The sequence below is a fragment of the Gopherus evgoodei genome, chromosome 15 (assembly GCF_007399415.2).
Source record: "Gopherus evgoodei ecotype Sinaloan lineage chromosome 15, rGopEvg1_v1.p, whole genome shotgun sequence".
In the NCBI taxonomy this organism is placed as follows: Eukaryota; Metazoa; Chordata; order Testudines; family Testudinidae; genus Gopherus; species Gopherus evgoodei.
In genome coordinates this window covers 9,652,073-9,670,118 of record NC_044336.1, presented here as the reverse complement: position 1 = coordinate 9,670,118, position 18,046 = coordinate 9,652,073, and the positions used below count along the sequence as shown (strand labels likewise).

The following is an 18,046-nucleotide window of genomic DNA, read 5'->3' as shown; positions in this document are numbered from 1 at the left end:
CTTCCACTTTGTTCTCTGCTCTTGTGTGTTAGTCAAACTGAAGAAGAGATCAGAAAGAGAAATGAACTGCCAAGTGTGGGAACAGCATGAGCAAAGTTATACATAGTTGGGTGGAACACAGAAGAGGGAATGGACAGAGAAACGTGAGGGGGAAGACAAGAAGAGTAACAATGATGTGAACTGCATTGCAGGGATCAATGTCTCATTCTACAATGATGAAAGGCTGAGCGGTACATCTGCAGGTGATATGATTAACGTTTACATTTAAATACAGCATAATTAGATGGGATTACTTTGCTTCTTTCTTAAGCAGTGTCTGCATCTCTTCCAAACAGAACACACAAATTGCAACGCTAATAAGAGTATGCAGATGCAATGAAATAAGGATGTTTTAAAAACTCTACTCGGTGACACAACAATCTATCTTTGGTGGGTAGTGTGGCTAACTTATCACACATGAGAATGGAAAGGGAAGAAAACCCAATTAAGAATTATATTAATGGGAAGGAAGGCATTACGGCTTGCCATGCAAATAACCAATGGCAATTTTTACCAACTCAATAGAGATGGATGTTAACTGCGGACCTAGAAGGTTGCCCCCGTACAAAAGGAATGAATTATGTATCTATTGAGTACTTCACTACTGAGGTAAATGCTCTATTAAAAAAAAAAAAAAAAACTTATAAAACCTCAGTCTGTGCTAAATAAAGCTACAGTCTTTTAATTTCCAACTGTGATGCAACCTGGGAGCATACAGGTAACAGGGAAGGGGGTGGATACTGATGTCAGGATTTAATACCACAAACTAAGCAGTACAGAACCTCCTCAGCAAATGCGAAAGCTAGAGATGTACCTTGAAAATATTTCAATGAACTGGAATCCTAAAGAGGATTTAATTCTTAACTTTTATTACAAATTATTAGTCAAATTTTAAAAAATTGTATTGGATAAGCTAAGCAAACTTTGATTCTACTGTACACCAAAAGCCTCACACAGCAACATGCTTAAAATATAAGAATTGGACAAAAAATAAGATTGTGTGCAAAAAAATGAACTGTGAAGAAACAGTATGAGTAAAAGAAGAACAAACTACTAGGAGACTACTTCACCACCTACATAATGTGTACATATAATTCATGTTAACAATGATGACAGACAGATACACAGATCAATCAGAGAACACACAGTAGCCTTATAAACAATTTACACTACAGGCTATAGATGTACAGTTAGTGAAATTAGATGGAACTCCTTACTAAAAAGTTAAAACTTTCTTAATGAACAAATCAACAGACAAATTTTAGTAGACATTTATTAAAAAGGTATTTTATTCTGTTCCTCCTCATGAAAGCAACTATTCTGTCTTTTCTTCCACATCATAGAAAAAGAAAGCTAGGTTTAAAATTCAACTCAAAAGCTTTACAGTTCATACCCTAAGTGTATGTCTACACTATGAAATTAGGTCGATTTTATAGAAGTTGATTTTTAGAAATCGATTTTATACAGTTGATTGTGTATGTCCCCACTAAGCACATTAGGTCGGCGGAGTGCGTCCTCACTCCTGTGGCTAGCATCGACTCACAGAGCAATGCACTGTGGGAAGCTATCCCACAGTTCCCACAGTCTTTGCTGCCCATTGGAATTCTGGGTTAAGCCTCAATGCCTGATTGGGCAAAAACATTATCACAGTGGTTTTGGGTACACATCATCAGTCTCCCTCCCCTCCCTCCGTGAAAGCAACTGCAGACAATCATTTCGCACCTTTTTTCCTGGGTTACCCATGTAGACGCCATAGCACGGCAAGCATGGAGCCCGCTCAGCTCACTGCTGCTGTTGCGAGCATTGTAAACACCTCACACATTATACTGCAGTATGTGCAGAACCTGGTTAAGAGATGGCAACACAAGGACGATTGTGAGGAGGGCATGGACACAGATGTTCCTGAAAGCATGGGATGTGGCAATTGAGACATCGTGGTATTAGTGGGGCTGGTTGATACAGTGAAACACAGATTCTGGGCCTGGCAAACAAGCAGAGACTAGTGAGACTGCATAGTGTTGCAGGTATGGGATGATTCCCAGTGGTTGTGAAACTTTTGCATGCGTAAGGCAACTTTCCTGGAACTCTGAGTTGCTTTCCCCCACCCTGAAGCGCAAGAATACCAAGATGAGACCTGCCCTGACAGTTGAGAAGCGAATGGCAATAGCCCTGTGGAAGCCTGCAATTCCTGACTGCTACCGGTCAGTCAGGAATCAACTTGGAGTGGGCAAATCTACTGTGATTCAAGTAGCCAATGCAAATCACTGACTTTCTGCTATCAAGGGTAGTGACTCTGGGAAATGTGCAGGTCAGAGTGGATGGCTTTGCTGCAATGGGTTTCCCTAACTTTGGTGCGGCAATAGACGGAATGCATATCTCTATCTTGGCACCAGACCACCTTGCCAAACAGTATATAAACCGCAAGGGCTACTGCTCAATGGTACTGCAAGCACTGGTTGATCACAAGGGACGTTTCACCAACATCAACGTGGGATGGTTGGGAAAGGTGCATGACACTCACATCTTTAGAAACTCCAAGCTGTTTGAGCAGCTGTAAGAAGGAACTTACTTCCCCAACCGTAATTTTCTGGTCTGGGATGTTGAAATGCCAATAGTTATCCTTGGAGATCCAGCCTACATCTTGCTCCCATGGCTCATGAAGCCGTACACAGGCAACCTGGACAGTAGTAAGGAGCAGTTGAACTATAGGCTAAGCAAGTGCAGAATGGTGGCAGAATGTGCCTTTGGATGTTTAAAAGGGCGCTGGCGCTGTTTGCTGAGTAGGTTAGACCTCAGCGAAAGCAATATTCCCATTGTTATTGCTGCTTGCTGTGTGCTCCATAATATCTGTGAGAGTAAGGGGGAGATGTTTATGGCAGGTGGGAGGCTGAAGCAAATCGCCTGGATGCCAATTCTGAACAGCCAGACACCAGGGCGATTAGAAAATCACAGGTAGGCATGCTGCACATGACAGAAGCTTTGAAAACCAGTTTCATGACTGGCCAGGCTATGGTGTGACAGTTGTGTATTTCTCCTTGATGCAAAACTGCCCCCTTTGTTGATTTTAATTCACTGTAAGCCAACCACCCTCCCCCCTTCGATCACAGCTGGCAAAGGAAATAAAGTCATTATTGTTTTCAAACCATGTATTCTTTATTAATTAATAAAAAGGGAGATAACTGATAAGGTAGCCCATGTGGGGTAGGAAAGGAGGGGAGTAGGGAAGGACAAGGCCACATTGCTTATTGTAGCCACACTACAAATCAAAACTGTGAATGACAGCCTTCTGTTGCTTGGGCCATCGTCTGGAGTGGAGTGGCTGGATGCCTGGAGGCTCCCCCACTGTGTTCTCGGGAGTCTGGGTGAGGAGAATTTGGAACTTGGGGAAGAGGACAGGCGGTTGTACAGTGGATGCAGTGGCGGTCTGCGCTCTTGTTGGCTTTCCTGCAGCTCCACCAGACACCTGAGCATGTCCATTTGCTCCCCCATTAGCCTCAGCACTGGATCCTACCTCTTCTCATCATGCTCACTTAATGCTTTCCTGGACTCTGATACTGAATGCCTCCATGCATTCAGCTGTGCCCTATCAGTGCAGGAGGACTGCATGAGCTCAGAAAACATGTCATTGTGAGTGCATTTTTTTCACCTTCTAATCTGTGATAACCTCAGGGATGGAGATGATAGGGGGAGCACAGAAACATTTGCAGCTCTGTGGGGATAAAAAGGAAGAATAAAATTTAAGATGATACATTTCTGAGAAAAAAAGGGGGACTCTCTGCTGTGAATTGCTTGATTCACTGTGAGACAGCACATGTGCTTTAGGTACAAGGTCGCATTTTGCCTTTTATATTGAGTGCTTGCCAGTATGGTGACATATCACGCATGGCTGGGCAACCGAATTTGATTTCCAGGCAGCCATGGTACGTGGATTTGGCTTCTAACGCCTTCATAACATGGGGCAACGGTTTCAAACTGCAGTGAACTGCTTTCCCCATAGCAAGCAAAGCCCGTTGGGATTGCCATTTAAAAGGAGAGGTTGCGGTTTTCGGGTGGACGTGCAGCACACACTTTCTCCCACCCCTCCACGTAGCTATTTAGGATGATCCCTTCACCCTTCCCCCCGTCAAGTGGCTATTCTCAGGAATGATCCCTTCTAGCCAAGTGCAAACAGCCCAGCATGAACGGGGTCCTTTTACTGTTTCCTTACAAAAATTCCCCTATTTCAACCAGGTGACCATGAATGATATCATTCTGCTGAGGCTAACACAGAAAGATGATCAAAACCCAGGACTATTTGCTACCATGCTTTGTGCTGCAATGATTCCAGACTACTTGCTACTGGCTCGGCATGGTAAAGTGTCCTACCATGGAGGACGAAATAAGGCAGCCCTCCTCAGAAACCTTCTGCAAAGGCCTTCAGAGTACCTCCAGGAGAGCTTCATGGAGATGTTCCTGGAGGATTCCCACTCCAACCCCAGACATGTTAACAGACTTTTCCAGTATCTGTACTGTCTGCAAATGCATCCCAAATCTTCAGGGCAAATCAAACACTATTGCTTTTAAACCCTGTACTGTAGTTACAAATGTGCACTCACCAGAGGTGCCTTCTCTGCCTTCAGGGTCGGGGATCCCACCTTGGGAGGGTATTAGCTCCAGAGTGATGAAAAGGTCCTGGTTGCCGGGGAGAACGGATTCTCTGCTTGCCTGCTGTGCATTCTCCTCATCATCATCCACAAAATCCTTCTCCGTATTGCATGAGACTCCCCCCTTGCAGGTGTCCACAGACAGTGGTGGGGTAGTGGCAGGGTCCCATCATAGAATGCCATGCAGCTGATCTTAGAATCAGCTCTGACCCAGAGTGACTGGTTGCCTCCTTTGTCTTTTGGTAGGCTTGCCTGAGCTCCTTGACTTTCATGCAACACTGCTGTGTGTCCCTGTTGTAGCCTCTATACATCATGCCCTGTGCAATTCTGGCATATATATTAGCATTTCTTCTTTTTAATCAGAGTTCTGCCTGCACAGATTCTTCTCGCCATACATCAATCAGATCCAGTGTTTTCCGTTCGCTCCATGCTGGAATTTGTTTGCAATTCTGGGGGAACTGCATGGTCACCTGTGCTGCTGAGCTCACCACGCTGACCAAACAGGAAATGAAATTCAAAAGTTCCCAGGGCTTTTCCTGTGTACCTGGTTAGCGCATCGGAGTTGAAAGTGCTGTCCAGAACAGTAACATTGGAGCACTCTGGGATAGCTCCCGGAGGCCAATAACATCGATTTACGTATATACGACCCCAAATTCAACCCAGCAAGGTCAATTATAGCACTACTCCCCCCACCGAGGAGGAATACAGAAGTCAATTTTAAGAGCCCTTTGGGTCGACGGAACAGGGTTACTTGTGTAGACACAGTCTTTAAAAAAATCGACCTAACATGGCTAAATTTGACCTAACCTTGTAGTGTAGACTGGGGATCAGCCTATATTCATTCTATAGTAGTCTACCTTGGTAATACAACTTGAATTTGTTATTTACTAGCCAACGATGACTACTTCAGAGCCACTTCATTTCTGACTTGGATCCAAATGTAGCCATATTTAGAGTCATTCAAGTACTGGAACTAAACACACAAAGTAGGCCTAGTATCTTCATGCTCTGCAACAAAGGCTGTGGAAAAGGACAAATCCCTTCCATAACAAAGCCCTTAAATTAAAAATTACATTGTATATGAAAATAGACTTTGTTCCCAAGAACACATACTGAAAAAATAAGTAAGTTAGTTGAACTGATTAATTAAAAGAACTGTCTTACTGCCCACCATTATAAGATCCAATGCATCTACTGTACTGCAAACCCCAAGTGTTTAAAAATCATGAGTCTGGTTGCAAAACAACATGAGATAGGTTTAAAAATCATGGTATTTTAAAAACTAATAAATTTTCAGTTCTTTTTTCTTTTGCTTCTGGTTTCTAAACCTTTTGGGTACACACTCAGTTCACATATTCAGGGTTTTCTCTGCAAGTCTGCAGCCTAGAAACTTACTTTTAAGAAAGCTGAGATACTCATGTAATCATCTCCGTGCATTTGAAGAAGTGAATTTTTTTTAGCCACAAAAGCTTATGTCCAAATAAATCTATTAGTCTTTAAGGAGCCACCAGACTTGTTGTTTTCATGTAGTCATTTGTATCCAGGACCGAGCATGTTAAGAACATCACCAAATAACACCAGATTTATAAAAAATTGCAGGAGTTGGCAACTTTGTCAATACATTATAAACAAAATACTTTTGCTGAGTAAAGCATAAATATTAAGCCATATTCCACCTTCCCGCATGTATAGACAACTTCCACCAACAGCAAAAATTAGGGCCAAATTCTGTCTTTATTTGGATTGTGCCTCTGAATGTGGATCTCCAGAAAATGGTTTTCTATAGCAATTCCAGCTTACGAGAGAGACCATTATTAAATTAACAATAAAGTGTGCCTGCCAAACCAATTATTTAGCCATTCTTTAAAATCACTATTCAACAACGTACCTCCTTGGGGTTGAGGTGAATCATGACCACCAATGACAACCCGAATACCCACATCTTCCAACTTGAGCTTCCATTTTTCAATTATATTAATTGAATTATCCTGAGAAAGTGATGACAGAGGCAATTTTAACTTGAAGTAAATACATTTTTTTTTACAAGAATTAGGTTAGATAATATTTTAAAACTAAATATAAAATATACATACCTTACTAGCATCATTAAACACAGACAACTCCATGGTACCTTCAAAATCTTGCTTCATGACTGACTTCAAGCATTCATCCAACCAACATTCAGAATTGTGAACAGGCAGAATAACAGACTACAATGAACAAACAGAGAATAGACAAACATTATAAAACATGAAAGCATCCATTCTCCTTGTTTATTTGCTGTTTATCCATTTAAAAAAAAAAAAAGGAAGGGCCTGATCCTTTCATACCCTTTCACCAAATATGTACATTGGCCATAAAAAAGAAAAGTGCTCTTTCCTTGACGAGTAAATGGCATTTCTTCTCCACCAAACTTTATTATTTTTTTTACTCCTCAAAACCTATTATGTGTTAGTTTCTGTGGTTGTATTTCTTTGAAAATTCTTTGAACAAAAAGCAAACAAAATGTCTACACCACCAGTTATTTACTCACAGCACTATTTACTGTCATCTCCAGTCTCTGAAATTATCCTCAACCTCACCATTTTACCTCCATCTTCTCTCAGTTCAGAGGGGTCCTCTATTTTTCTCTATCCCAGCTACCCAGTTTGATTTTTTATCTGTAAAGTAGGCAACTTAAATATCTCATCTCAGAAATCCTTTGTAATACTTGGCCAATGTACTGTTGAGACAGGCTGCTTCTGAGTATATATCAAAGAGACTTCTTCGCTCCATCAGTTACAAAATAGCCTCTCTCATTGCACCAACTATTATATGTGTGGGCAATAGATGTATAAAATGTAGAGCTTGGTGGTGAGAGAGCAGCGACTGTTGACTGGGCACCCAGCCCTGAAGGCAGCGCAGAAGTAAGAGTGGCAATACCATACCATGTCAGCCTTACGCCTGCGCTGTTGCCTTCAGAGCTGGGCGGCTGAAGAGTGGTGGCAGCTGACTGAGGACCCAGATCTACAGGCAGCAGTGTAAAAGTAATGGTGGCAATACCACGCCATACCATCCTTACTTGTGTGCTCCTGCTGGTGGTGGCGCTGCCTTCAGAGCTTGGCTCTCAGCCAGCAGCTGCCACTCTCCAGCTACCCAGCTCTGAAGGCAGTGCTGCTGCCAGGAGCAGTGCAGAAGGGTAGCGGTAACACAACCCCCCTTACAATAATCTTGTGACGCGCCCCCCCCAACTCCTTTTTGAGTCAGGACCCCTACAATTAGAATACCATGAAATTTAGATGTAAATAGCTGAAATAATGACATTCACTATTTTAAAAATCCTATGACCGTGAAGTATCAGAGGGGTAGCCATGTTAGTCTAGATCTGTAAAAAGCAGCAAAGAGTCCTGTGGCACCTTATAGACTAACAGAAGTATTGGAGCATAATCTTTCTTGGGTGACGTGGGTATTCACCCATGAAAGCTTATGCTCCAATACTCTCGTTAGTCTATAAGGTGCCACAGGACTCCCTGTCTCTTTTTATGACCGTGAAATTGACCACAATGGATCGTGAATTTGGTAGGGCCCTTGCTATATGCTAAGTACACTGAAAAATCAGTTCCTAGGTGTCTCAGAGTGGGCACTCAAAATTAGTGGGTACTTTTGATCTTATTCTCTCTGTGCCTCAATTCCCCATCTGTAAAATAGGGATAATACCACCCCCTTATCTCACAGGGGCATTGTGAATATTAATGTTTCTGAAGCATTCAGATACTATAGTGATAACATCATAGAAAAGTCAATGAGGAAATTAATAATTCTGTCTTCAAAGCATGGTTTGAACAGCGTGAAGTAAATAAGTAATTGAACAAATTACTGAATAGCTACTCATTAAGTGACTACCATTCACTCTGTGCACTGAATGAGGCAGGGGTCCTGTGAAAAAAAACGGTATGTGATCATGTAATTGAAGACTGTATTGTAATGCAATACACACAAGAGGACTGAATAAACTCTGGCATTTCCTAACTTCTGAGTAATTTTTTTGAATAATGTAATATATGTCTACACAACAATCATCTGTATTATAACTTTGCACTTCACTAGCACATTCCCTCCACAGATCTAACAAAAATTACTAAACTTTACCACATAAGTGAATTAATCCTCTCATCACTCCTGGGAAATAAGTATCGTCACCATTTTATCATTCTATAGATGGGGAAACAAACAAAGAGGTTGAATGACTTGTCCAAGGTCCCACAGGAAGTCTGTGGAAGAATCCAGGAACAAAATCCAGATCTCCAGACTCCCGTGATTTAACTGCAAGACCATGTTTCTTTCAAATATTAATTCATGTTATCACTATATCAGAATAAGAAGAAAGCAAAAACATTAGAAAAATGTTAAAATGGAATTAGCAATGGTCAGCGTTATGTGTATGGGAGGTAGAGGGGGGTTATCTACACACACATCTCTATATGCATAAAATGCATCTACTTTAGGCTTGATTAAGCGCATGGCCTGATATTATGATTGGCAAATATGAAGTTGTCCAGTATTTCATAGCAAAATACAAAGTGATATTCATTTCAGACTTTATATTCTAAACCTAGTTTTAAGTTCCTAGGTGCCAGGGAATCAATGAATGAATGAACTCACCTCCTAGTTTTCAACAGGGTGTTTTACTAGGAAATAGTGATATTTCAAACAGGTGGGAGGGCTGTGTTTGCAAAATAATGCCTTTTCTGCTTTTCTTAAATTTTTAGAAAAATAAGTTTGGTCCTCCGCTTTGATAAAATTATTAATAATATCACATAGAAGACAAAGAATTATATGGCATGCAAATTAAGAAATGAAGTTTTGAGATTAAAGAGCTTTGCTTCACATTAGTACTTTGAGACTGCCAAGCATATAAGCAGAAACCTGAGATTGTTTCAAAAGCAACTGCTAATGCTACACTACACAGTCTGACTCAGTCATCAATACATCCAATTCACTAAGGATTTTAGTACCCCCAAGACGGCAATTAGAATAAAACTTCATATTTTGACAGCACATTAACCCATTGTTATTATGTTTTTAAAAAAGGAAAAGTACTCTCCCCAAGTCTTCTGACAGGCTTAGTGGTCACATTAACTAGCCACAATACATCCATGCAAATCAGTAGTTCTCAAACATTTTCTAACCAACTAACCTCAATGCAAAAAAAGCGTTTGGCTGACTACTCTATCACCACTAATTTGAATGTTTAAAAAAATACACATAAAATGCATTATCTGACTGTCTATATTTTTCTTGGATTTTATGTTTAAACAAAAGTAGAAAGGCACGATGTTATATTACCTAAGTGCTCTTACATTCAGTATGAACAGGCAAAAATTGCAAAAGCAGCATTTTCATGGTGAGGCCTGTATTACAAAATTTGTAAACAACCACCAGCACCATCAAAGTGCTTGGAGCTCTGCACAATAGTTTATAATGTTTTTAAAATACTATTTAAAAAAAACATCACTGATCAAGTTTCCTCTCCTCAGAACCACTACAGCAAGAACAAGATAGATGCCTGCCAAACCAAGTGCAGTCATAAAATCCCTGAGGATACCTTTGAGCAAAAGGCGAGGGCGAGGGCATGAGTGTGTGTGTGTGTGTAATAATACATACTGTGACAGACCCAGACCAGTTGGGTAGAGAAGTCTAGCAGAATGCAAACATACTAGCTACTGGATGAACAAGACCTCCTGCCACCTCTGGAGGGTGAGGAGCCCCGGTGGGCCAGCCTCTACTCCACCCTGGTCCCAAGGCCCACTGGGGATATCAGTTGGCGGCTCCTCCATGGGGCCGTGAGCACGGGCGTGTACTTGGCGTGGTTTACCCCTGTCCCAGACACCTGCCCCTTCTGCGGCGTGAGGGAGACCCTGGCGCACGTGTACTTAGAGTGCGCCAGGTTGCAGCCCCTACACCGGCTCCTCACAGCCATCCTCTTAACATTTTTGGTTACACTTTTCCCCCTCACCTCCTTTTGTATGCACTCCCTATCCGTGGCCCCACGAAGTCCCGGGACCTCCTGGTCAACCTCCTCCTCGCCCTGGCAAAAAAGGCCATCCACGCGACCAGGGAGGGGAGGTTGGCCGATGGAGACTCCGGTGACTGTGGGGCTTGCTTCCGCTCCATGGTCCGATCACGCATCCGGGCGGAGTTCCTCTGGGCGGCGTCCACTGGCTCCCTTGACGCCTTCGAGGAGCAGTGGGCGCTGTCCGGGGTCCTCTGCTCGGTGTCCCCGTTAGGTTCCCTCCTTCTGACCCTTTGACCTCACTCCTGTCCCTGTTCTTTTATTAGTTGTCCCCCGCACTCAGTGGGTTCTGTGGCCCTGTGGTTCCTCCCCTTAGGCTGGGGGAGGATCCTTTAGCAGTGGGCGGGCTTCGCCCGCCCACTTCCCTGACACCCAATAGGTACTGGATGAACAATTTTCTGTTCCCTGAGTGACCAGGGCAGGAGCTGCCCTAGAGCAATCAGGAACCTGCTAGAAACAATTAGGACAGGCATGCTAATCAATACACCTGGAGCCAATTAAGAACTTTCTAGAATCAATTATGGCAGGCTAATCAGGACATCTGGTTTAAAAAGGACCACTTTCGGGGGGGGGGGGGGGGTGCATGTGCAAAGAAGGAGTGAAGAGTTCAAGTGTGATCAGGCTTCAAGAGGAAGATCCTGCAGTAAGAATAAAGAAGGTACTGGGGAAAGCCATAGGGAACTAGCCCAGGGAGGAGTTGTTGTCACACAGCTGATATAGGCAACATTGTAAACAACTGCTATCCACAGGGCCCTGGGCTGGAACCTGGTGTAGAGAGAGGGCCTATATTCCCCCCCAACTCCTGACTACACACAAGAGGAATTGACCTGGTTGGTGAGAAACACCAGAAGGGAAGGTCTAAACTGGAAAAAGATCTGGCCTGTTCCTGACCCACTAGGTGGGACACAGAGACTGTGGGGATTGTTCTGTTTCCCCCATGCTGGCCAGTTATGAGGTTAGCTGAGTGGACAGCAGGTTTGAGCCACTAGCAAAAGTGGCCAAACTGAGGGCTGCCATGAATCTCTAAGGCAAGCAAATCTGCCTATAAGCACAGGACCCACCAAGACAGAAGAGGAACTTTGTCACAATACATGATTACGAACCAGTTCACACTGACTGCTGACTTTGCGGTTTTGTGCCATTGCTCCAGGTCCTATCACCCTACTCAGTTTGCTGGTTTTCTGTAGTTGCCAGGACCCACTCAAGTCCAGAGACAAAAGTTACAAATATCACAATCCAAAGCTTTCATTCTTCCCTCAGTTCATTTTTCTCAGTTTTTAAACTTAGTTTACAAGCTGCATTTGGCAATGACCCCATACTACAAATGCTAAAGCAGGTGTTCCAGCTGAAGTGAGAAAATAACCATGCAAAGCAGCAAATTTCATTCAGAGGCTCTAACATGCCTCACTACAGGAATACATTATATGCACTTTCAAAGTAATTATGTGGTAACATCTCTCCAGGGGCACATATAGGCATCTTGCAAATAGCTTATACATTCATTGTCATCTCACAAGTTCAGTTCACAAGTGTTTAAATTGTAATTAGCCATATCATCATTAGTTGGCATGATTTGTAGCAGAATCCAACAAAAGAGTATTTTAAGGACCCATAAGCTTGATGAAACTTCACACTAAGTCCAGAGGACATGACAAAACTGGGAGTCAAGACTTGAGTTTCACACCCAACTCTGCCACTTGTACAATGTGGGACTTATCCTGAGCCTTTTAAGACAATAAGAGTTTTTCCATTGACTTAATAAGCTTTGGAAAATGACCTGTGTGGTTTTGTGTTCTAACTACTCTAAACCTCAGTTTCCTATCCCTGAAATGAGAATAATGAAACTTAACTCCTTGTAAAATGCATTTTGGTCTATGGATGAAAAATGCTAAATGTTTATTATCTGATAAGTGCCCACTACTTCTACAAATGTCACTAAACCAAAGTCATGTTTTCATGAATTAGAGTACTGAAAATAATACCTTTTACAAAACCAAAGAAAAGCAAAGGAACTGAAAAAATGGCAGTCTGTTCAAGTGCCCCTGATTCTGTATTAAAAAAGCCATATTTTCTGGTCCCTATCCTCTTTAAAAGTTGAGATTTAAAAACAGAGTAACAATTTGAAGTGCCTAGCTGACTTAGGAGCCTAAGTCCCATTGACTTTCAGTGACACTTAAGCACTTTTGAAAACGTTACCCATCAGAAACAAATGTCAATTTTTGAAAACAAGCATGGGTTTTCTTTAACACATTCTGTATTCCAAGCCACTTCAGTCTTTCACCCTTCACAAGAATACATGACTTGTGGCAAATGTCTTCCACAGGATACCCATTTATTACAAATTAAGTTAGTAAGGTTTTTAGGCCCCAACATTTGATCTGACTTTATATTGTTAGAATCAGTGGGGAGAAGAGCTTTTAGATGTCTAAGGATCTCTCTTTTGTTTTTTTCCCCTAGTGCACTGTTTTGTTTCAGTAGAGCAAAATACAAACTACTGTTGTTTTTTAACCAAAACAGCTATGTCAGTAAAAGAAAATATTTCCCCCTCCTTCAAAACAAACAAAAGAAACACCTTACAAAGAGTACAGAATACAAAATAAACAATTGCTATAAGAAACCTTGGGCAACGTCCTTTCATATTCAGTGATGAGACTGGGGTATGTCCAGCTATAACAGAGCAGTTCCTTTTCTCTACAAGTACAAATGCTGTAAAAAGAGAGGGCCAATATCTTGCTTGCTTTCCATAATCAAATAATCTCCCCCTTCAAAGGGACAACTGGTGTAAGTATGCAAAGAAGGATCTGGACACAAAGAGAATAATTCTTTACAAATTCTTAGGATAACCACCAAGGATAGAAGACTCAAGAGTGTAACAATGAGAAACATACCACTTGAATTCTACATCCTTCCCCGATTACAGAGTCCAATGATGCTCTGGACTGCAGCTGGGGATTGTCTGGTACAGGAGATGATGGAGCTGCTGGACATTTACACTTGGCAGGTACAGAATCACAGTCACACAGTTCTTTGTGCAGAAAGGGGACTTGACCTCCAGCTGCTGAGGAGGGGCTCCTGGGAGCCCCAACTTCTTCTGACATTTCTATCTTTCTCACCCCTTGGACACACATAAGGCAAGCTCTGGGGAGAGGAATAAAGTATACCACCAAGGGGGTACAGCCAGTTAACTATAAAAGAGGCCCTCACACTGCACCAGAGCATGAGAACAACAGTTTCATTCCTGCTTCCATGGAGTGGCTCCTAACCGAGAGGATACAAGTCCACTTCTAGCCAATGTTCCAGAAGGGATGGAAGGCCCCGTTCCAGGCAGCTGCCAATGTGAGAAAACCACAGAATTTACTGCTAAATGCCTCTGAACCAGTCAAACTGTTCAGGTCTCAGGCTCAAGTCCCAGGGGTTGGGCAGATCAAGGCCATGCTTAGGGTTAATGCACCCACTATGCTCATAAAATGCACAATCACTGCCACGTAGGGGGTTGTGCCCCCTTGCCCCCCTCAGCGGGCTGTTTTCCCCTCCCTGCCTTGGGGCGTCCTGCTTCCCCACCACACACACACTCGTCCTCAAGGTGCTGCTCCCCCTCCCCCGTGCTGTTCTCCTGCCCCTCCAGGTGCTTCAGCTGCCTGCTCGCTCTCCCCTCCCCCGCCCCAGGGTGGTGCCGCTTCACAGAACCTTCCCCCCACCGCGCGCGGCCCCTCAGGCGCCCGCGGCTCAGCGCGAACTAGAGCCAGGGCCCCTGCCCCAGAGCCGACACGCCCCCCAACGCTCTCCGCCGCGCGAGGGGAATCCCCAACTCCCCGCCCCGGCAGGCTGGCCAGGGAGAGGAGTGCACACAGCGGCTAGACCGGCCGGAAGTGAAGATGAAGAGGCGGCAAGGTGACAATCTAGGCAGCTAGGGGAACCATAGAGTGGGAGGGTTGTTTGTTTTTTGGGGTTTTTTTTAGGTGATGGGGAGGGAGCTGTGATTTTGCAGGGGTGGGAGGTTCGGGACCCCTGGCAGACTCGAGGGCAAGGCTGGAATGATGGAGCCGTGGGGGCCTAGGGTGGTTGAAGATGGAGGCTTAGGTGCAGGGCCCCAGGTAGGGAGGAGTTAAAAAAAATGTTAAAAAAAAAAAAAAAAAAAGTCTTTTATTTCTTAGCAGCCGGTTCCCTATAAAAAGTTCTGATTTAAGGGATGTGCCACAGTATGTATTTTTTGTACCAATAGGGTTCCCATACCTCCGTATTTTCCCCCCATTTAAAAATTCCTCCCGGATGGCAATTTAAGAACCAAAAAGCCTGACATGTCCAGGAAAATCCGGATGTATGTTAACCCTACCTAAAGTTCTTTTTTTAAAAGATGGGCCTGAAGTAGAAATGAGCTCCATTTCACATGTGTGGGTCCCTGCCACCCTCTGGGGGTGTGCTCGGGTGACCAGATGTCTTGATTTTATAGGGACAGTCCCGATTTGTGGGTCTTTTTCTTATATAGGAGCCTATTACCCCCCACCCCCGTCCCAATTTTTCACACTTGCTGTCTGGTCACCCTAGGGTGTGCACATGTGTGGATCCCAGCTGCTCCCTGCCCCCCTAATTGAAGCAGGTGTGCAGGGTTACTGCCCTGGGAACTGTAGGGCACCAGTGGACATGGGGCTGGCTGGAGGCAGGGCAGGGGCTGACTGGAGGTAGGGTCTGGCTGCAAGCAAGGCAAGGTGTGCGGGGCTGGCTGGAGATGGGGTATGTGTGGGGTGGGCTGGCTGGTTTCAGGCAGGGCCACAGGGGGTGCGGCATGGGTTGGCAGGGCTGGCGACAGAGGAGTGCGGGACTGGTTGGCTTCAGGCAGGGGGTGTGGCAGGGGTTGGCTGGAGACAGGGCAGGGGGTGCAGCAGGGGCTGGCTGCAGGCATTGCAGAGGGTGCAGGGCTGGTGCGCGCAGGGCAGGGGGTGCAGGGCTCCTGCGGGTATGGGTGTGAGGAGGGCTGGCTGGCTTTGGGCAGCACTGCAGGGGAGTGTGGCAGGGGTTGATTGGAGACAGGGCAGGGGGTGCGGCAGGGGCTGGCTGTGGGCACGGCAGGTGGTGCGGTGCTGGCTGGAGACAGGGCAGGGGGTGCAGGGCTGGTGTGGGCAGGATAGGGAGTGCAGAGCTGGTGCGGGCAGGATGGGGGTGCTGGCAGCAGGCAGGGGCTGGTGTGGGTAGGGCAGGTGGCACGGGACTGGCTGGAGACAGGGCAGGGGGTGTGGGGATGGCCGCAGGCAGAGGCTGCTGCGGCAGGGCAAGGCAAGAGGTGTGGGGCTGGTGCGGGCAGGGGTGCAGCAGAGGCTGGCTGCGGACAGGGAATACCGAGGCAGGGTTTACAGTCCACCCTGTGTACGGTAAGTGCCCCCTCTTCCTCTCTCCCCACCGGGGTAGCAGCAGCAGCCTGGGGTTTGGGGGCTATTTAAAGGACCCAGGGCTCCCCTGCTTCCACTGTCCCGGCCCTGTAAATAGCCGCTGGAGCCCTGGGGAAGCAGCAGGACTCCGGGGGCAATTTAAAGGATGGGGCGGCAGAGGCAGCTGGAGCCCCCCCCCCCGCTACCCCAGGGCTCTGGGGGCTATTTAAAGGGCCCATGGCTCCTCTGTTTCTACCACCCTAGCCCTTTAAATAGCTGAGGGAGCCCTGGGGAAGCAGCGGGGCTCTGGGTGCTATTTGAAGGACTGGGGTGGCAGAGGCAGCTGGTGCCCCCCTGCTACCCCAGGGCTCTGGGGGCTATTTAAAGGGGCAGGGGCTCCCCTGCTTCTACTGCCCCAGCCCTTTAAATAGTCAAGGGAGCCCTGGGGAAGCGTTGGGGCTCCCGTGGCTATTTAAAGGACTGGGGCGGCAGAGGCAGCTGGAGCCCGAGCCATTTAAATAACCCCCAGAGTCCCCCCCGCTATCCCAGAGCTCTGAGGGCTATTTAAAGGGGCAGGGGCTCCCCTGCTTCTACTGTCCCGGCCCTTTAAATAGCCAAGGGAGCCCTGGGGAAGTGGCTGGGCTCTAGTGGCTATTTAAAGGGCCAGGGCGGTAGAAGCAACGGGAGCCACGGACTTTCTAAATAGGCCCCAAAGCCCCGCAGCCCTACCCCAGGGCTCCAGCAGTCACAATTTAAAGGGCTGCTGGGAGCCCCAGGCCCTTTAAATTGTCCCCTGGGGAAGCCGGGCCACCCCGGTACGGCTCTTGCCAGTACACCTACGGGGCGTGGGTGTGGGGCCTGATTCAGGGGAATTGGTGGAATCAGCCTAAAACCCTGTTTAGATGCTGGAACTGCGGGTTTTGCTGCACCCTGACTTGAGGCAGTTTCCATCATATGCAGGGTTTACAGTTTTGACATTCTATAACAGATTTAAAAGTAACTATTCTCAAACAAAAAAACGTCAGAAACATACTTCAGAGAGAAATAGCAGAACTAAAATTGATTTGCAAATTTAACACCATTAATTTGGGCTTGAAAAGGCACTGGGAGTGGCTGGCTCATTACAAAAGGAGCTTTGCAGCTCCAGAAATTGACACCTCCTCATATATTATTGGGAGTGGACTGCATCCACCCTGATTAAATTGGCCCTATCAACACTGGTTCTCCACTTGTGAGGTAACTCCCTTCTCTTCATGTGTCATTATATAATGCCTGCATCTGTAACTTTCACTCCATGCATCTGAAGAAGTGAGGTTTTTTTACCCATGAAAATTTATGCCCAAATACATCTGTTAGTCTTTAAGTGCCACTGGAGCCCCTGTTGTTAGTTTGGTTCAATGGCTCTCAACCCCCCCACCTCCCATTGTTCCAGCTCCCCTGGATGGTTGTAAAGTTAGGGTGAGGGAGAGGGTGGAGGACTGTGGTTCACTGGTGATTGGCAGCAGAGGTGGGTCTTGGATTTAGGGGAGGGATGAGTGGTGTTTGGGGTTTTGACAGAGGGGGTGTAAGGGGTGATTGTCTCTAGCTTGATTTTCAAGATGCCTTTGGTATCTTGCAGGGGACTTGTTTGTTTGTGTAAGGAAAGCTGTTTCCACTGTAAACTGCTTTAATTTCATGGAAACATTTTCTTATTTTCATTAGCCCTAGGCTTTGTTAAACACTGTTTTTACAATATCTAAATTTGCGACCCTATTTCACCTGACAGTACGCCTTTAAATATGCCAATCATATTACTTTCCATGATGTAATGAAGCTTAGGAGGCTGTGCATGTAAATGTTGTTTTGTTTTAATAGTAGCATTGGTTCCTATAATTATCCTACTGCTTATCTAGTTCTGACACTTTGGAAAGTCTGATTTTTTTAAATTAAAAAATACTCCCTGTGTCTCT

General features: G+C 45.2%; 1 protein-coding gene across 5 annotated transcripts in view; it reads right to left on the bottom strand.

Moving 5' to 3' along the window:
- The window catches only part of B3GNTL1 (UDP-GlcNAc:betaGal beta-1,3-N-acetylglucosaminyltransferase like 1), a 329,647-nt gene extending 315,041 nt beyond the window's left edge, over positions 1-14,606 (bottom strand). For 2 of the 5 annotated variants that reach the window (XM_030534211.1, XM_030534212.1), the window contains exon 1: positions 13,623-14,604. In XM_030534211.1, coding sequence (XP_030390071.1) covers positions 13,623-13,862 — 240 coding nt within the window. In that variant the 5' untranslated portion in view covers positions 13,863-14,604. Of the gene's footprint in view, positions 1-6,570; positions 6,671-6,775; positions 6,893-13,622 lie in introns of all 5 variants that reach the window. The other 3 variants (XR_003996594.1, XM_030534209.1, XM_030534213.1) reach the window with 3 other exon arrangements.
- Between the last annotated feature and the right edge of the window lie 3,440 nt (positions 14,607-18,046).